The sequence below is a fragment of the Rissa tridactyla genome, chromosome 2 (genome assembly GCF_028500815.1).
Source record: "Rissa tridactyla isolate bRisTri1 chromosome 2, bRisTri1.patW.cur.20221130, whole genome shotgun sequence".
Taxonomy (NCBI): Eukaryota; Metazoa; Chordata; class Aves; order Charadriiformes; family Laridae; genus Rissa; species Rissa tridactyla.
This window is the reverse complement of record NC_071467.1, coordinates 13,661,510-13,682,051: the sequence shown is the minus strand read 5'-3', so window position 1 is coordinate 13,682,051 and position 20,542 is coordinate 13,661,510. Positions and strand designations below refer to the sequence as shown.

At 43.0% G+C, this 20,542-nt stretch overlaps 1 protein-coding gene across 2 annotated transcripts; it reads right to left on the bottom strand.

Moving 5' to 3' along the window:
- Nucleotides 1-2,201: 2,201 nt before the first annotated feature.
- Nucleotides 2,202-20,416, bottom strand: DERL1 (derlin 1). Of its 2 annotated transcripts, none has more exons than XM_054189828.1 (8): nucleotides 20,076-20,416; nucleotides 18,341-18,452; nucleotides 14,498-14,562; nucleotides 12,135-12,161; nucleotides 10,099-10,194; nucleotides 9,276-9,328; nucleotides 8,006-8,116; nucleotides 2,202-6,145 (listed from the first exon to the last, which is right to left on the bottom strand). In XM_054189828.1, exons 1-8 carry the CDS (start codon nucleotides 20,226-20,228, stop codon nucleotides 6,007-6,009), a joined length of 756 nt encoding a protein of 251 aa, XP_054045803.1. In that variant the 5' UTR covers nucleotides 20,229-20,416; the 3' UTR covers nucleotides 2,202-6,006. The 2 variants fall into 2 exon arrangements, with proteins under 2 accessions (XP_054045803.1, XP_054045804.1); XM_054189829.1 differs by lacking the exon at nucleotides 20,076-20,416 and adding an exon at nucleotides 19,502-19,667.
- Between the last annotated feature and the right edge of the window lie 126 nt (nucleotides 20,417-20,542).

The following is a 20,542-nucleotide window of genomic DNA, read 5'->3' as shown; positions in this document are numbered from 1 at the left end:
GTGTTCAAGGCCAGGCTGGATGGGGCTTTGAGCAGCCTGGTCTAGTGGGAGGTGTCCCTGCCCATAGCAGGGGGGTTGGAACTAGATGATCTTTAAGGTCCCTTCCAACCCGAACAATCCTATGATTCTATGAATCTGTATGTAAAAGCTCCTGAGCAAAAATACTGAAACTTTAACATCAGTTACAAGTTAACTCCTTCGCCCGAGCCCCTAAAACGAACAAGGCCAATGCCCAAGGCGCACACATTGCGTTTTTGGTTTTTTGCAATTGCTTAAATTCCAAAGAGCAACAAGCACAGGTAGTTCAGAATGAACAAATAACTGTTTAAAAAGACAGGTAAAGCAGCGTTACAGGCTCAAGGCTTCCTTCTGGTGAAAGGTTTATCCGCTGAGTCCAGTTGCAAGTACAAATACTAAATAGCGTCTCATCTTGCCCCCAGGCCCCACTGTGGGGTCAAGGACTCAGTAGATGAGGACAGAGGCAGGAGTTGCTTTTCTTTGCACCCTGAGCAGAAATTGCCACTTGTGAGCCCACGTTGGGGAAAAAGCACTTTGAAAACCATTCTTTGATCAGACAATGAATAGAATCCTTTTTCCCCATTCTTGATCCCAGTTAAAAACCAATTTATCAGCATCATTAGATGCCTTCCTGACCAATTTAAAATATTTTTTTATTCCAAAAATCAGTACCTTAGGCTTCTCTACCTCACGCGTCCACCAACACCATACACATACAGTATTTTCATTTAAAAAAAAAAAAAAAGGCAGCAATGACAGAACCTGAGTCGCATTCCTCTGTCGCAGTATCCACTCCTCACAGCCTGGCACACACCCCTGCTGAGCATCAGGCAACCTGAACAGCTTTGGTTACACTGATGTGAGACCTTCTCCTGCGTATAGGAGCAGCACTATGCAGGAGGGGCTCTATATGGACCGCAAGAAGACAAGTGCCCCTTCAGCCTAATCCAGGAGGAAAAGCCCCTCTGCACGGGGAGGGATGGGCAACGGGAAGATGCCTTAATCTTCTCCCCTCTTATGATTGTGAAATGAGCTTTTGACCCGATTGCCTGCCAGAGTTTTTACAGCACCAGCGCTGAGCGGTCCCAGTCAAGTAAGTCTTAATGAAGGCAAGTGCTACGAAAAGCCTTTCCAGTTGGAGTATCATAGAGTATCTCAAGCTGGAAGGGACCCAATACGGATCATCGAGTCCAACTCCCTGCTCCTTGCAGGAATACCTAAAACTAAACCGTATGACTAAGCGTGCCGTAGCAGAGTACCTGAGGGTGTTAACGATTTTTAAACAGGCTGAGGGGTCTGTTTGGGTTAACTACAGCTAACCAATACTCTTGAAAGCAACAGGAAATATTACAGCAAAGAAGTGTGAAGAGATTTACCAAGCAGTTTGGCAAGCCCAAGGGTCGGTGCAGGCAGTATCCTCACATCTCCAGTTACAGTAAGTCAATGAAACCATTAATACAGGGATCCACCTGCTGTCCGTTAATCCATGGCCAGTCCAGGGACTAAATACACACATCCCTTTTAAGAAATAAATGTAAACATTCAGATGCAAGAAGACTGCTTGTGGTCATTTTGATTTTAAACATTGCCTCCAGTTGCCATGATCTCCGTCGCGGGAGACTTATGGCTGGTTACCAGTCCAGACAAATTTGGCCTTAAGAGCTGATCTGAGCTCTAATGGCATTTTGCAAGGACTTTGTCCTTTGGGGGTTGTGGGAAGGGTGTGGGGGAACAAAACTAAAATCTAAACTACCTTCAGGCACCAGAATTAAGATTTAATCATCACTTTCCCCCCCCCTCAACATCAACAGGATTCTGCAGAGGCCTTGCCAGCACCCCACAGTTACAGCTCCTTTCATGCAACTTCTGCTCACAAGTGGTGTAATCACTCCTCCTAGATCACGTTTCAGATGATAAAAGGGTGAGCCACTGCTGCGAACAGAACTCCTTTCATCACCAAAAAAGTGCGCTTGAAAAACACAAGCAGCTGAAGTCTTTTCATCTTTTCAATCACAGAAAACAGCACATCATCACCTTTTAGATGTAAGTACTTCTGCTTAATATGCAGATATGCAGAACACATATTTAACCTAAATTAATAAAATCATGACAACAGACTCAACTCTGAATTTCAAGTCACAGTTACTATCATCCATGGCAAAATAAGAATCTAGGCACACACAAAACAAGAAAAGCCATTTACTACCACAGGCGATGGCAATGCTAAGAACATCTTCACCAAAAGTAGCGCTCTGCCATACTACAGCAAGTACAAATTGATCCATCATCCTAAGCCTAGCACAGAACAAGGGAAAATATGAATCATCTTCATTTTATGGATGCAGAACAGGATTACAAAGCCAGTAGGTGACTTGTAATATCAGAAGCTTCAGACTGTTAATTAGCACGTATCTCTCCAGCTCACTACCTTAACCATCAAGGCAAAGCTGTCTTCCTCCCTGATAAGGTAACACAGTTATATATAAACACAGAAAGGATCTTACGTTATATAGCAAACAATATGCTATTCTGAAACTTAAAGCCTCTCAGTTCTCCTAATGCAACAATTAGATGACAGAATGAAGCAACAGGTCCGGTTTCTCATTAAGTCACTGGCAACACCGCATTACGGAGTAGTGTCAAGAGAGGAGCTGTCAGACAGAGCGATAGGAATGAAAGACGAAGCATTTTAGAAGCTTTTGATTTCAAATTCCTGGCTCTTCCGGTGATTCTTTACGCAGCTGGAGCAAAATCGAAAGGCACACACTTGCCATGCTGTTGCCTCTGGTGTATTTAGTATGGACCAAGACTTTCCAGTTCAAGGAGCACAACAGATTCACACAGTGCCTTATGTACCGAGTCCACGATCTTCTTCGGTGCCTCTATGGTAACAAACAGGAAAAGTGCAGTCAGATGAACGATGAGGACCAGAAAAGTCATTCAGAGAATGCTCAATGTGTCTCCAAATCTGTTGAGGTAAGAGCCTCAAAAGGAAGTCTGGCAGCTGTGCACATCTGGCTGGACAGTGAGAGGGTATTGCAGAATACCAAGCTTACCCATGAAAGAGTAAGTGATCTTTATCAATCTCACAAAGTTTGAGGGTGAGTAGAAGCATACTTCCTCCCAGAGGACAATAAAGGATGAATAATTAAGTATACACACAAAAAAAAAAAAGCTGTAAAATGGTAACAGCCCAGGAAGGACACAGACTGTCAAAGCCCATGGTGATAAACAAAGAAAATGCCTTTACGATTTTGCAACCTATCAGAGAAGACAAGACTCCCACCCAAAAGCAGGTCATTTTCTTGAGTACTTTTATCAACAGCAGGAGGTGGTGTCACAGTGAACTGTCAGACAGTCCTCGGAGACGTGCAGACCACAAGGCTTGTCTTGAGCTGAAATAAGATTCAGCAAAACAGAGACAGTAACAGAGATTAAAACTTTAATTTAAAACTTTGCCAACAAAAATTGATTACAAAAAGGGAAATTATCTGTACAAAATAAGAAAGGAGGTACTCATTTAACAAGAGACTGTCATTGTCAGTGTACGCTGGAGAACAAATAGTGCTTCAGGTCAAGTGGCAAGTGAGAAATGAACAAACTAAGCTCGTAAAATGGAATTATGAAGTGAATTTTCCATAAACCAAAGTAAATTGACCTGAAGCAGCTCAAAAGCTAATCAAGACTTACCAGAAGTCTATTTTCCTTGCAAACCTTTTCCTCCTTAAGACAAGGAGGGTGTGCTAGAAAGCAAGACCCAGCAGAGCACACTGGGCCAGGACAATGAATGACTTTTGCCATGCTTCCTCCCGCTCACGCCTTCCTTCTGGCCTTCTGTCCAAAGTTGTTCTGCAATTTGAGTGTGCCAGGGTTTTAGCCAAGTCACAAACTACTGCATCTTCACTTAACTGTTAGGTCCTGACTCAAAATGAAGACAAATGCTTTGGAGACAGTGATATTACTATGTCTAAAAAGACCGGCTGCATCATGACTCCTACAAAAATGATGGTTCTCAGACTGTTCTAGTTGGCATCAAGTAACAGCTGTCAGTCAACAATAGATCAGTATTTAGAACACTGCAGTCCTCTTTTCTACCTACCATTTTATACAAAGAGAGAGACAAGAGCATCTTTAAAACTCATCACTCAATAGACAAAAGTGGCAGGTGATTTCTGAACTCCACGTTGCTGTAAAACCTAAGCACACAATACAAGCATTACCAGTTTTCTACATTTTTCCACAAGCTGAATCAACAAAATTGAGTTGCAGTGAAGAAATGGAACATGCAATTTCTTTTCAAGCAAGCCAGCTGAAAACTTCCAGTCTGACTGCTTATTTTCCTCTCAGTTTCACACCACGTAGTATTTACAAGTTTTTAAACCTTCAGAACCCAGGTTCAGTGAAGAAACAAAGTAGTAACAAAAATGTTTTGGCCCAGATTCACTTCACATACTTATAGATACCTGAGAAACCTAAATTGGGGCAGAACAGCTTTCTGTGCCCTACCTACCCAGTAAAAAGACAGACAAATGCTAAAGGGAAACTCAGTTAGAGACTTGAATCCCATCTTAGTGATGATGCTCTTCTTCCAACTATAAAACAAAAAGTAACTATATTCCAACTTGGAAGTCTTGGTTAAGCTTAGAGTAATTGTGTTCCTAGCTAAAATGTTATCATTTATGTGAAGCTAAGCCTTACCTCGCTCGCTGTCAGCTCCCATCTAGGGGAGCCGGAGACAGCTACCTTTTAAGAATGCCATGAGACATGCATGAGTCCTCCTTACAGCTGGGAAAACTGAGATAAGTAAGAACTTTGCTCAAGTCCATGCGGTGAGACAGTAACAAGTTAGTATTACAGCTTCCTGGAGCTTAGCCCTGCGCTCTGCCCACAGGAGCCCAGTACAAGAAAAACTACTGTACAGAATCATTCCCTTTTCCATGTCAAAAAGTTTTACCCAAAAAGTACAGATACTAATAAACAGTGTACGTCATTTCTTCTTTGACAATGAAAGAGTCCTGTAGTAAAGCAATCTGCTCTATTGTATCTTGACCCTGGGAAAGTTTATTTCCAGCTTTGATTCTTTGATGCCTTAAAGCTTTTAAGAGGAAGTTGAAGATTCAGTTAACAAACATAATGCTGCAGTCAGTACCCTTTACATTAACCACAATGATACGTTACATTTTCTGGTTTAAGTAGTATTTGTGCTACCCAATTTTGCAATCAAGATAGAAACCTTGAAGCCAAGAATTCACAGATCTCAGGGAAGCCAGACAACCTCAGTTTAAACAGAGCAAGCCTTGTAACATGCCATGAAGGGTTCAGAGATTTCAATTCTGTGAGTATCTGTTATTGCCATTTCAAATGAAAGCCCTCTTATCCTTAGTCTTGCCCAGCCCATTCTGTAGCAGGCAGGACAAATGTTGCACAGCAAGAAAAAAATCCCCTCAAAACACAGTTTAATAATGGAAACGAGACATTTGCACTTTGCTTTATGAACGCAGCAGAGAGATATCACTTAAATAATATTTCCAGAGATCCTGGGACTTAAGCACAGCTATGGAAAAAGTCAGCTTCCTAAGCTTTCGGGTTAGTTTGATCCATCTGCCTCACACTGGATTCTTCCCTTACCATGGTCAACCAAGCTTTTAACATACCAGGCAAGACAGAACACCATTAGCTTGTCCCATCACATCACGGAAAAAGACAGCAGAATGGATGCCTGTTGCGACAGACGGAAAATACTGTATAAAGAAGGCTTTTTTCAATGGCAGAATCAAATTGGACACTACTGGCTAACCTGGAGCAAGATCTACATTTTTCCCTTCTGGAGTTTTTCATTTTCTCTTGAACCAGAAACATTCTTTCTAATCAGTGAAATCCAACAGTACTACAGAGAGCTCAGTTCCTAAGCATGCTCTGCACCAGGAAGGGTCGGTTCTACGTCCAATTAAAACCAAAGAGTTGCTGTTTTCGAAGGGCAGGAGGTCTTCACTGGTCACCTAGCCGGAAACCTTGGCCCCAGTTGTGTCTTCCACCACCCTGCTGATCTTCTGCAGCTCTTCTCATGCTAGCGGGTGGGATACCAAACCCCGACACTCCTCCTCTCCTATTTGGCAGCCAGCGGTACCTAAGCACAAGCCAGAAGAGAAGGAGAGAGTTTGAGAAAGAGCTGTACCTTGGGGGTAAATGCCAGACTACTTTTCCATGCGATTCCTTTAAGCTGGTAGACTTTGCAATAAAAATGGCTTTCACAGCAGCACTTCACAGAATTCTTTCCAAATCTAAGCCCTCAGCACATTGAGAAATGTGAATTCTGGGGAACTTCCATCTCTGGGATATGGTTAGATACAATAATCCAAACACAGGGCAGGGGGGGGGGGGGGGGAAAAAAAAAAAAAAAAAACACAAACACACACATAAGGGAGTCTCACTGTTGAAAATAAATGCTGTGATACAAACTTAATTCCCCTAACTTCTCTTCCTTTTTTTTCCAGGGGAAATAAAAAAAAAAAAATTCCAAATCACTTCTGAGCACCTCTTTCTCTTCAATAGTTGCAAAGCTCCTGTTATCACAGCATCCAACCACCTCACTGCTCTCCCAGTAAACATTCCTGAGGAACTGAGGACTGAAGAGACTAAGGGAAACAGGCTTAAGCAACTAGCTTGTCGGAAATCAAAGCTCGAGTGACCTGGCCAGAGCAAATCAGTGCTGCAAGACTTTATCATCCAACTTAGGCTACCACCCAAATAGAGTGAATTAAAATACAGCTTCTGCATTTCGTCAAGGGCTGCCATTAATGCAGAGTCATTTCAGCTCCACAATAGTTACACTGAGCTCCTGCAAATCCCTTGCTGAATTGGACCGCTAAAATCTGAGGCGCAGACATAAAATGCAGGTTCCCAAGAAGAAACCCAAGAAGAATGATCCCGTATAGAAAAAGTTCTTCATTATTATATTAAAGGTATCTGCAATTCACCACATTAAACAAAACATTACAGTGCAAAGGCAAAATTTATCCATTTGTAGCAATGTTTGCAGTACTTCTGTTTCTGCTTCTCAAATACAGAGAAAAATTAAATAGAATCAATTAAATAGACGCAAGAGAATTGCACATAACTAACAAGATTGATGGCAGTTTCAGAGCTATCATTACCTTGAAAGACATTTTAAAAAAACATTTTGTCTTCTAATCTTTATGGAAAATTATATTTACCAGAAGGGCTTGCAAACAAAAAAGTAGAATATAAAGCTTTCCTACTCATTAAAACTTGTACAGAAAGCAGAACTGTAATTCAACTTTGCATCTTCTAATAAACAGTTTATGCTATAAAAAGAGTTAACTGAGTTGCTAACTAAAGTTTGGTAGAGGAAGAATATTTACAGCCCAAAAGGATGAGGACAAGGGCAACTGAAGCTACAGACTTTGGCTTCTGATCCTAGTATTTCAATGCCAAAACAATAAACAGTTCGCAAGAAAAAGCACTTCAGAAACCAAGACCTGCAGTCTCAGTCAAGGTGATGGGTGCAAACTGCAAAGCAGAATATATATTATAGTCCTGAACAAGTCTACAACCAACTCCTATTGTTACAAGTTGCTGAACTGGTAGCTACTGTAATGATACATGGAAATACAGATAAAAGATCATTTACAGAAGAAAACGATTTTTTGATACCATCTGATAATTGTTAGGGAGTTCTCCTTACTACAACTCAACTCACTAGCAGAACTATGACTTTCGCTCTCACTCTTAAGAGTGGGTAAAGGACACAAGCCATCCACAGGGGTAACAAAGAGCTCTCACATGGGCCATTTACAAGAAATTCAACATTTCTGATGACTCAGAAGCACAGTCAATATGGTAAGTCTAAAGCAGGCTGATTTAGCAAAGTATTTGACACCTTACAATCCCAGCAAATATGTGCCTGACAAACAATACAGAAAATTGGACCAAACAAACAGCGAGCTAAAGAATAAAGCCAGCTTACAGGAACTGAGGTGTGGACAGAAAATTCCTTCCTCCCAAATCCATCGGATATTTAAACATTAAGAAGAAATACAGGTGGCCAACCAGATTTCCTATCAGCTCATTGATGACTCTGCAAGGCAAAAGAAAAAGAATCGTTTCACATTCTGTCCTCTCTGAAAATAAACGAGTGCCCATCTTCTGCAGTTCATCTGCCATGGGCATTGCCGGGGCTGTCAGACACAGATTTCCCTTCCCTCAGCATTTTGCAGCCACTTCTTTAGAAGGGCCAACCTTCAGTGCCAACACATCAACAGGCTGTTCCACCCTCCCTTCCAAGCCTTCTCTACAGTCTGTACTGAAAATGCAATTAAATACTTGTTTACATCAGGGAATTAGACCGTACAGCTATTAGTGTCTAAAATAATAGTCTGCGGAGTTTGAGAAGTTACTGCTGTTTTCACTGGACAACCTGTCTCCTGCTGAACTGAACTGTTTTGTTCCCAATTTTGCAAAAACACTGCTGAATGGAGGCCCTTGAGTATCTTCCGTCATGCATAGAAACAGCAGGTATCTAACAGCAAGCAGTTTTCTCAAGTGACGGATGAGTCAGTAGGAGGCACAGCCAGAAAAGAGAATTTGGTTTTGCTGTACTACCTCCTCCTTTTATAAATCAACCACATAATTTGTTATTGTCACTAATTATGTTACAGCGGCACCAAGAGGCCCCAACAGACGCAGGGCACCAATGGGAAAGACCCTGCACAGAGGGGATTTCTGCATCATGGAGTTTAGTCAAAGAAACCCAAGACAGACCAATGAATTCAGCAAGTGCTAATATGGTGCTCTGTGGGCTTGTTATTGCCATTTTCCTTTGTTTCACAAGCTGAAAATACCATCACGTTGGGCAAGACTGTGAGGGAAAGAAGTAGCAGCACTATCAGAGTCAAGTTACATTTGTTTCTAAAACCAGTACTGATGGCTGGTCATATGGGATGACATCTTTCTTTACGGGGCTGTACTCTCTTAGTAAGGAAAAGGCCTAATGCACAGATTTACTAGAAAATAAACCAAATTCTTATTACTTTCCCCTCACCTACACTCTCTAGATCTCACACGCACATCTCCTCTTTGCTTTTATCTTAAATGACCACGATATGACACTGAGCATCATCAGTCAGATTATACAGTTTTAAGCCTCTTATTTTAACGCTGCTTCTAAATTCAGCAGTAAGTTCAATAGCTGTAAAGGCTTTTATAACTTCAAATTGGCCATCCAAGTAAATACATACGATCCACCAATGATGTAGTTGAATCCCAGAATAACCCATGGAAGGTAACAGGCCTGAAAAAGAATGCAATGGAGACGGAGAAGTTGTAAGTAGGAGTTAAGGACATAAACCTGCTCAACCTCCCACTGCACTAATAAGCACGATTATAATCTCAATATTTTAGGCATTACACAAATCCCGATTTATTAACTTAAGCAGATTCTACCTAACAAGGTAGGATACTCCAAACTGAGCGACCACTAACATTTTTAGATAAGTCATACTCATTTTGGCATTGTTAGGTTGATGGTTGGACTCGATGTCAAAGGTCCTTTCCAACCATGAAGATTCTATGATTCTATGAATTAAGCATTATAAGTAGATGTGCCTTTTGCACTCTATGTTCCACAGCTAGCTTTGTTTCACAATCTGAAACAAGTCCTAATATTTCTGATTTTGAAAAGGTCTGGAAACGATGATCAAAGGAGTTTTCACTACAAGATCTGGCAAAAACAGACAAGGTTGCACAGGAAAGAACAATTTCAAATATCAACATTTTGTCACTACATTCAGGTTTTATCCAGGTTAATGTTTATCATGAATTTTTTCCTCTTTTCAGACCAATGAATTTCAATTGTCAGGACATCTTTCCAGTAAAGCCACACTGAGTGACATCTTATGGAAGACCATGAAGAAATTTTGTCTTTGCTGCATCTCAAGGAGTATATAGCTATGTCAAAGCATGGGACATCTTTAATAAGAGAAAATATTTATATTTTGCCCCTCACCCACTCCAAGTGCATCTTCTGGGCAGAAACCTTCCCAGATTTAAGGTCTGACATACCTTAAATCTTGTTCCAAACCAAAATGATACGATCATGTCTCTGTTCAGCTGGGCCCACACATAAAGCACTGACATGATGAGTGGAATCATCAGCAACTGCAATGTTTAAAAAAAAAAAAAAAGGCAAAAAGTTACCATCATTTTCACAGAAAACCAAGAAACTTAAATAGGCAGCAGGAGCTGTAAGCTTCAAAAATGGCTCGTAAGCATGATATATCAGCAAAATCTTTAAAGATTGCCCCAGAATCTTTGCCATCACTTGTCATGGATCTGTTCAAAGCCTGCTAGGAAAGCTAAGTAGGAGAACCAACTTGCTTATTCTCTTTTGTAAGACGATGCCAAAGCAAAGGGCTCCAACTTGCCCCGAATGAAAGAGCAGCTGTGGTGAACCCCTCTGCTCCCAGCTGCTTGGTAGCAAACCTACAGCAGAGTCAGCAACATACTTGTGCCACAATCACTTCCATTCACAACCCAGGGCACTAACCCAACCACACTCACCTGGGGCTAAGATAATACACCAGATGAAGTGTTACTCTATCAAACTGCCAGCTATGTCCCCCTCGGAGCACCACAAGAATTAACCTCTGCTCCACGCCAGGAGATGAGACCGTTTCAAATACCTCCTTACTGTGACTGTGCATTAGCTGATTGGACTATTTCTAGTGAAACAAATATAAAGCACTATTTTAGCCATCTGCTGATTTCTGAACTGAAGACAGACTGTGCCAGCAATGTTTCCATGAACTGGTTTAACACTACAAACCAGCTTCTGTGTTTGAAGAGAGGTTAAAACTCATCCCTTCGGGGGTGCCACTATTCAACAGGTTCCACGTTAAAGCTGGTACGTGGGCATCAGTCCAGCCTCCTCCAAGCCCTGCAGCACACCAGCAGTCTGACTCGTCACACGAGAACCTTAGGGTCTTTATTAAAACCACTTTTATTTTACTGGAAAACAAAGAAACATCTAATTTCTGAAAGTATTTGACATGGGTATAGAGGCCCAGATATCCTACTCTAACTTCTCACTTTCAAGCAAAGCACTCAACGCAAGCAAAAACCCCGTATTTTAAGCAGTACTTTGTATGCAGATATAAAACCATTTTAAGTACCTTTTTAAAAAGCTACAATCCAACACAGTCAGTCTAAAATTCATACAACGTATGGATGACTTCACCATGCTTTTGAAGAATTTTGTGGCATCTTCCCCACACCAAAAAAAGTTTAAGTGCAAAGTTATGGACAGCCCTTAGTAGAACTCGGTCTGGACAGCAGATGCACGATCGCTATTTTTGTCTACCAGGGAAGCCTGATAAGTGATCTAATAAATGCTAAGATAATATTTTAGAGAATATTAGGGATATTGGTGCTGGCTTTGAGTGACAAGGATAGAATAAGATGAGGAGAGAACAGCAGAGGCAGGCTGAAGACCTGCAGTTCTCTGATACTCTGTTGTGTCCAAGAAACGCTCCCCACTTCGCCCCTTAATATTTGGGGAGATCAGAACTACCCTCATTGAAACTGGTTCTTTAAATGACTATTTTAATCATTCTTGTGAGGATTTTGCACTGCACAGTTCTGATCTAAATCTGAAGCCGCATATTTCAAAAAAAGTTCTTCTGTTGGCAAGTAAAAGGCACACTAAATTTGAGAAGACTAATGAACCCAAGAATCATTTTTAGATAAAAAAGTAAGAATGCAGATCTACATTCATTAGAAGAAACAGTGCATAGGTGACATCTTGTGTCCATTTTAGTAAAAGGCCGAACACTTCCTGACTGCACAAACAGCCAATTCTCACTCCTTGACTCCCTAACTTGGTTAGGAGTGGCAGAGTCAGATACAGGCTTGTGACATTAGCTGAGGCTAAGCCAAACTAAAAAAATTAACAAAACACACACAGCAATCTATTTTGGTATAAACTAAACCAGCCTAACTTAACTACATTCTGCAGTTATGCCGATGATGCTCTCTATAAAGTCATTAAGTAGTCAGAAAGTGCCATAAGATTATTACTTAAGAAACTGCACGGCACTTACCTGCATGTCCATCGCCAAGCCAGTTATCTGTCATTGCACCATTAAGGAAAACGCAGCAAAACCTGATAGACTAGAATGACAAAAAGAAGCTGCACACGCACTGAACACGCATGCAAAGGCCTTTAATGTTTAAAATGAAAACAGCCTTCCTGCATAGCATTAAGTTAACCACTGGAAAAAATGAAAATCCTCCAATGATCTAGAGGCTTACACACTTAGCTTCAATAATTGGTTTTCAGTAACCTTTCAAGCTACCACCTCAAGTCATTACCCCGAGGGTTGATGGATGCACTGGCTTTCCCTCCATGATGAAACTGGCTAACTACAAACTCAATCAGTCCTTGCATAAAAGCATGTTACAGGTTTAACAGCTGGATTCTTTCATTAGTTTTTTAAAGACTAAAATGTTGGGTTTGTAGCTAAAGAAATACCAGATCATAAAAAAATATCAATGTATTGACACTGTGTCATATAAAATAAGTTCTTTCTTGAAATGCATCAATGCAGGCTTTTAATACTACTCTCCTACCCTGGAACCCAAAGGATGTACTTACTGTAGTAACTACTGAGTAGAACCAATTGCTGAAGAATTTAGCTATGACGAGAATGCTTTTAACAGTTCACGAATGTGTGTAAAACGGCATCAAGCATTTTCCCAGATCATGCATCCAGGTTGCTCCTTACATCATATAGGGAACAAGCAACTAGAAGCTTTTAAATGACCAGTATGAAAGTCAAGTCACAATCAGATTCATCTAATAGCTCACAGCCAACAGCCTGCAACCACAATGAAGCTGATGGTTTTCTTAACAACATCTAAACAACAACGTTGTTTTCCTAGTTACTGCTGCGGCTCAACAGGACTAGCAGGATTAGCAAATCCCTCCATACAGTGGAATGCAACTGCAGATAAATTAATCCATTGATAAAGGCAACAGCATTTCTACACACTGGCTTTCCTGGCTGTATCTGGTTCACACTGATGTCACCGCTCCCTTTTTTTCCACATGCTGTGCCCACTGCAAACTGCTACAAGGAGGTGGCAACAGCACAGAGAGAATGGAAGCATCTCCAAGGATGCAGGGTCCACAACCTCTCTTGGCAACCCATGCCAGTGTTTGACTGCCCTTACAGTAAGAAGGGTCTTCCTTACATTTAAATAGAATTCTCTGTGCTTCATTTTGTGCCCATTCTCTCTTGTCCCACCACTGAGAGAAGTCTGGCTCCATTTCTGTTACTCCCTCCCCCTATCAGGTATTAATCCACATGGACGAGACACCTCTGAGCCTCCTGCTCTCCAGGCAGCACAATCCCAGCTCTCTCAGCCTGTCCTCATGTGACAGATGCTCCAACCCTTTAATCATCTTTGTGACCCTTCACTGGACTCACTCCAGTTATGTCCATGTCTCTCCCATACTTGGGAACCTGAAGCTGGATGAAGCCCCCGATGTGTCTCACAAGGGCTGAGCAGACGGGAGTAATCGGCTCCCTCAACCTGCTTGCAATGCTCTGCCTAACGCAGCCCAGGAAGCTGGTGGCGACCTTTGCCACAAAGGCGCATTGCTGGCTCATGGTCAACTTGGTGTCCAGCAGAACTCCCAAGGCCTTTTCTGCCAAGCTGCTTTGCAGACTGTCAGTCCCCAGCCTGTCCTGGTGCCTGAGGCTGCTCCTCCCCAGGGGTAGGACTCTGCGCTTCCCTTTGCTGAGCTTCGTGAGATTCTCCAGCCTCTCAAGATCCCTCTGAATGGTAGCACAACCATTTGATGTATCAGCAACTCCTCACAGTTTTGTATCCAAGACCTAAAGAAAACTCAGGTAGAACAGCATAGCTCATGGAAAAACTGCTTCCCAACATTCCCAAACCAACAAGCCCAGCTTCTTCAGGAATTGGCTCAGTGCAGATATCGCAAAGCTGCTGTCACAGACTCAGCTGACTTGTACCCCGCAGGTAAAGGATCTCTCCACGAGATACTCCTGAATTTCTAGCCCAGGGAATGGCAGAGATCAGACCTCTTTGCACATGGCAGCTTAAACACACTAAATTCACCCTCACCCCACGTGGCAATTCACAGAAGTGGGTAAGTGAAGCAATACAGCAAACACCAGGGAAACTCACGCAGCACAAGCTGAGCTTTGTACAAGCAGAACTCTAGTCCCCAGATTACATACCTGTATTAGCACACTTATTAGTATTTATTAGTATTCTCCTGGAAGCCACTCACTACCTTTCCAGGAAGATTAAAAACTCACCTGTGAACATTTGCTACATTTTAAAACTGTTAGTTGCTAAAACCTGGTCTTTGAACAGGCAGAAACAGGAGAACCAAAATATTCTAAAAGTTTGATGATGAGCAGAAGGATACAACAATGCAGATCCAGTTAAACAGGAGCATGAACATGTAATCTGCTGGCCTTCCATCAAAAGCCCCTGTAAATAAAAAGAATCAGTAAGTAATCTTGATAAGAAAGGAAAAGCTCAGTTAATAACAGTTGTCCTACAGGCAGTCTGTGGTTTATGATTTTTATTTTTTTTAATTTTAAATGGCCTTATAATAGAACAACCTATAGGACCAGAAAATAAAGACATCCAGCCCGCTGCATTAAGTGTGCACACAGCAACTCTACTTAAAAAAGAACACACTTTAATTCTGGAGATAAGTGGTTTTAACTTCACAAGACTTCAAAATGGAGCTGGACCCCATCCTTCGTAAGAAGCTACCCATCAGAAGCACACAATAAGGAAATACACTTGCTCAGCAAAAGCAGAGACACCAAGTTTAAGGATTGAGTCATGTGAAAACCAGTCCTTACTTAGGCAAATTGCATCCTCTTTGCATCATCTAGTCAGACTCAAGAGATACAATAGCTTTTACACTCCAAAAAAAAAAATCAACATAGATAAGGAGGGTGCACAGCTTGCAAACTCTCTAAAAGGCTGGCACGGACCTCGGCATTTGAGCAAGACTCCTATCAGCTTTCATACAATTCCATGCAGGCAAGGAAAGCCTAAGAATACTGCTGAAACAAACCCAAACCCCACAGTGACAAACACAGCGCCCCACGAACAAGCTGAATTACATGCTAATAATTAAACATCAAAATGCCTAGAAAGAAAGCCACTGCTTAATGTTAGCACCATTTGGCTTCCTACAACTATTTTACATGTCCCCAAAAATTTAAAGACAGAAAACCTATTTATAAGCATTAGGTTTTTAGAGTACAGAGTACATACAGCCTATGTAAAACGAAATTGCTATTTTAGTCATTTTAAGTTTAAGTTCAGCCATGCAAGTTACACAATGGGGGGGTGGGGGGGAAGCAGTTTGAAAAAGTCTTTTGGAAAGTTGTAAAGTTGGAGAACTACATAAACCGGAGTTTTCTCCTTACTGTTGCCATACAACAAATACAAACAAATAAAGAGAGGAAGCTGACTAACCCTGTAGAAACTCCAGCACAGGAATTCCTCCAGAATAGGAAGACATCAAAGCAAATGTTATTCCCTTAAAGTTTTCCACTTCTTGTTATCTAGAAGATTACTAGCAAGAATATTAGACAAACTATTGAAGCTGAGTTTCCAATGAATATCTAAGAAAAACTGAGCTACAGACTGCCTAAAAGCTCAGCACAGGGGCGAGGTGTGCTCTAGCCCACTGGGTCCTTCAGGAGGGCCCAGGGTATAATCCAGTCATCGGGGAAGAACTGCAGACGCCTAATCTCATCATTCCTACTGCTGGGGAGTGGACTCTGCATATTCTGCTTTGTTGATATTTCACAGAATCTTCAGAGTTGGAAGGGACCTCTAGAGATCATCTAGTCCAACTCCCCTGCTAAAGCAGGATTGCCCAGAGCACATCACTCAGGACTGCGTCCAGGCGACTCTTGAAAATCTCCAGAGAAGGGGACTCCACAACCTCCCTGGGCAGCCTGTTCCAGTGCTCTGTCACCCTCACCGTAAAGAAGTTTTTCCGTGTATTTGAACGGAACTTCCTATGTTCTAACTTGTGCCCATTGCCCCTCGTCCTGTCACTGGGAACCAATGAAAAGAGTCTGGCACCATCCTCCTTAAACCCACCCTTTAGATACTTGTATGCCATAATAAGGTCTCCCCTCAGCCTTCTCTTCTCCAGGCTAAAGAGTCCCAGCTCTTTCAGCCTTTCCTCATAAGGGAGATGCTCCAGTCCCTCAATCATCTTAGTTGCCCTTCGCTGGACCCGCTCCAGCAGTTCCCTGTCCCTCTTGAACTGGGGAGCCCAAAACTGGACGCAGTACTCCAGTTGTGGCCTCACCAGTGCAGTGTAGAAGGGGAGAATGACCTCCTTCAACCTACTGGCCATGCTCTTCCCTATGCAGCCCAGGATTCCATTGGCCTTTTTGGCAACAAGGGCACACTGCTGGCTCATGGATAATTTACTGTCTACCAGGACCCCCTGATCTTTCTCCTCAGAACTACTTCCCAGCAGGTCCACCCCTAACCTATACTGGTGCTTAGCGTTCTTCCTCCCCATTTGTTATGTTCTTCTCCAACAGAAACAAAACAAAACCACATCAATCTCCTTTTCCTCAGGAAGCGAGAGGTCAGCTTGTTAGGAAAACACAAGCACAGTACAAAACCATATGGATATTCTTGACAGCTAAATTTGAAGCTAGCGTGCAACACCAGTGTATGCTCAAAAACCACGTACAACCCTGAAAATAGAAGTTTCACTTCCTCAGTTTCAGAGGCAAAAGGAGGCATACACCTATGCTGATTTTCACTTGTAAACATATTATCAGCAACTTACACACCTCCCACTTTCAGAAGGATTCAAGCCTCTTGCGTAAAGGAAGCGCCAGCCTAACTAAGAACTTTATTTATACCCAGAAAAATGACTCTAATGTAGAAGAAATGCACTGATTCAAACAACACAGCTGACTTGCCAGTTTCAAAATCCAGATGTGTTATACAGCAGGAATCTAAATTTACCACTGAAACAATTAACTTTGCTTCCATGAGACTTCTGCCACAGCATAGACAACTAGAACATTTTGTAAGTATATGTACATGAAGTGATGTCTTATAATCTGCATATATTAACTCTTACTACACATAGCTTTGCACGGTAGAATGTTGTAACTGTGAGTACTCCCATGTGTTCGCAGTTTACTGCAGAAAGGCTCAAAGAAATGGAGGAACATTTCTAGCTATTAAACTACTACTTACTTTCACTAAGAAAACAACCAAATACAATCTGGCACCACTCCTCCCTGTTCCTGCTACACTTCCTATGACTTAAGAAGAGATTCCATGATACTCTCTGGATGACAGGTTTACTGGGGATCTCTCTTCTATCGTGGAACTTCCCAAACATCACTTTGTAATGCATTTCCACTTACACCATCAGTTCTAAGACTCCATTAGAACTACAATGAAATTCTTGTTCATAAAAGCTTTCAAGAGGAGCTGGGCTTTGCAAATACTTTAATTATTTACTTCAATACAAACAATTTTTGTCTAGCTTTAATGAACTACACATCACAAAGTGAAACCAGTTTTGAAGCTACCTTATAACAACAATCTCTTTTTTGAGAGAAATGACCCATTATTTGATCTCTTTTCTTCCACTCTTAGTTTTTCCCCCTAACTGAAAATCCAACTCGTTCCTTAACTTTTTCACATTTCTATTTGACAGAGGGGTACACTTCATTTGTACAAGGTGTCTCTCAACTCAACATAACTCATAGAATAACGCAGGTAAGCATCATTGCCTTTTAAAAAAAAAAAAAAAGGAAAAGCCAACATCATTATTTTCTCAAGATGGATATACCCATTATTGCGTATGTTCTATCACTCTTCAATGTTAAAGGACATCAGATACAAGAAAACAGAGGGTAACGTCATCTTTTAGTCTCTATCCCTCATTTCTGAAATCCAGCAACTAAAAGCACCAAACCCTCCTATTGAAAGAAATATCAAGTTTAGATCCTAAATTAACAGGGTCCCTACCAACGGGAAGGAGCCAGGCACAGAAAATCAGTTTTCCGAGTAGCTTCTCATTGATCAACATAAGCAGGCACAGAGATGAGCCATCGTTCTCACCGTTCTGTCCAAAACGGCCACAACCTCATCGCCACAAACGTTCCCAACAGAAGCTCTATCTGACAATGTTTAGTCTCTATCAACTCTGGGCAGAGTTCATCACATGCATACAATTTAATGGATAACATACCTGTTTCTAATCGTGATGAATATTGATACAAGAAATACAAATTCACCAAGTAGAGAAATCCTGTTCCAGGTCCCACTGGGAAGAAGAAAGTTGCAGTTATCGGCCGCCAGATCTGTCCAGAACAAAAGAGAAAGATATATTTATATACTGAAGAATGAATTCATATGCTTAAGTTTTTTCTTTTCATTTGTTATTAATTACTTGGAAGATCAAGGAGGAGATTAAAAATGGCCCAAGTATCAATTACTGATGCTTCAGCAGCTTACAGTTTTGGTTGTTGGTGTTTTTTGTTTTTTTAAATCTGATAAAGCAAAGCTATTAACATTACAACAGAAATTACACACAACTTCCCAGACTGTTCCATCACACCTTTGCAGTAGTGAGTCTTTATTGCAGTGCAAAACGGATATACTTGCAAGGATGCCACCCTGTTTTAAAAGCATCCAAAAGGAACCCATTCTCACCTATTGAACAGAGGCCAAAGAATTCACACAACAGCCTTTAGTGTACTGTTGCAGACAGCACAGGCTGCTCTGAGAATTTGGAATCTGCTTTACAGTCTCCCAACAATCAATATTGGGCCCAGCATGGCAGCATGTAGCAAATACAGAAAATGTTTGGCCATTTATGAACGAGCTCTTTAACCGGCAACATTGATACTGAGTATTGGTATAGGTATTGCGATCCTGAACATCACAGTTCCAGAAGGAACTAGAGGAAAAAACCAGTCATTTAAGCTACTAAGTTCTGGGGGACAATACATGAAACAGAGAGCTATCTTCTTATCTTTTTTTGCATTCAGCTTTTTTCACTGAAGATATAATGAGCACATATAATAGAAATCTAAAGATTGGGATGTTTTTCTTCATTTTCAGTTCATCCAGTGGTTGCTCTCCCCTACACACCCTCACACCAAAACACTGAGCCTGTAACCTCCCAGTGCAAGGAAAGAGACTATGTCCAGTTTGTGACCTCTTTTGGCACTGCTAACGCACCCAGAAACACCGTACATCTGAAACCTCTGGAATTCAGTCGTTAGTTTATGTCAGCCACACCTAGGCACAGAAGCTGACAGTCCCAAACACAAGCTTTTTCAAATTCCAAGAGAGAAGATGCAGAAGATGCACTTCTTGAGCTCTGCTTTAGTATCTCCAGACCCACCTGCAGTTTAGGACACTTGCACGTGCCTGTTCCCAACGTCAGGCCCACACAATCGCACAGCGGAGGCCAGCCAAACCACCTGAAGTCACAGCCACAGGTTTTATTGTTACAGAGTGCCTTAGCACAACAACCGGGGCCAGGTGCAACAACTCCCCCCAAAAACGTAGGAAAAAATTGCACCAGAATGAGACCCCGGGCGAACTACTGGGCCTGGCGAGGGCCACAGCCCGCCTTGCCTCGGCCAGGGGCGCTGGCAGGGCCGGGCACCACAGCCTGTGTCACCTTGGTGGGGAGCCCGGGGCCTGCGGAGGCAGAGCACCGGCTAAACCCGAGGCCCGCAGGCCTCACGGAGGGTAAGCGTTGAGGCCCGCCCCGGCTTCCTACTGGAGGCGGCCTGCGTCGCTCCTGCAGGGTCCCCTCGGAGCGCCATTCCCTCCCCGGGCGGCCGCGGAGGCCGCGGGAGGGGGCAACATCCGCGCACTACAACTCCCAGCATGCCGAGCGCGTCCCGGGCCGCTCTCTCTAACGGGGCGGGCGCCGCAGGGCACGCCGGGACCGGTAGTGCGGCCCGTACCTGGAAGCGGTTGATGAAGGCGTCGGGCCAGAGGAAGAGGTAGACGGGGCTGACGAGGCCCAGCTTGCCGACGAGCGGCACCGCGATAGACCCGGCGAACCAGTAGCGGGTGATCAGCGGGATGCTCCGGAACCAGTCCCCCAGGTCCGACATGTCGCCGCCGCCGTTGCGCCCGGACGCCGCCGAAGCCTCGCTACGAACCGGCCGCTGACGGAGAGGCGAGATGAGGGTCCGCCCGCTGCTGCCGCCGCCCCAGGCAGGGAGAGGAACCCTGAGCCAGACGTGGCGCCGCCGAATTCGGCTGAGCCGCCGCCACTTCCGTTCTCGACCCCGCCCCCGCCGGAAGTCCCGCCTCCGGGGTGGAGGCGCCCGCCGTTGCCCAGTGACGGCGCCGCCGTCCCCGCGGGCCGGGCCTGCAACGGGCCCCTCTCCCCGAGGCCCACGAGGGAAAACTACAACTCCCGGCA

What these genes read in the sequence shown, in the direction of transcription:
- DERL1 (XM_054189828.1), bottom strand. Translation starts at nt 20,228, where the DNA reads ATGTCGGACCTGGGGGACTGGTTCCGGAGCATCCCGCTGATCACCCGC. An exon ending in TTCATCACGATTAGAAACAG is followed by an intron (nt 14,563 to 18,340) that starts GTATGTTATCCA and finishes TTTTATTTACAG; the next exon opens with GGGCTTTTGATGGAAGGCCA. An exon ending in CTGTCCACACCTCAGTTCCT is followed by an intron (nt 6,146 to 8,005) that starts GTAAGCTGGCTT and finishes GCTTGTGCTTAG; the next exon opens with GTACCGCTGGCTGCCAAATA.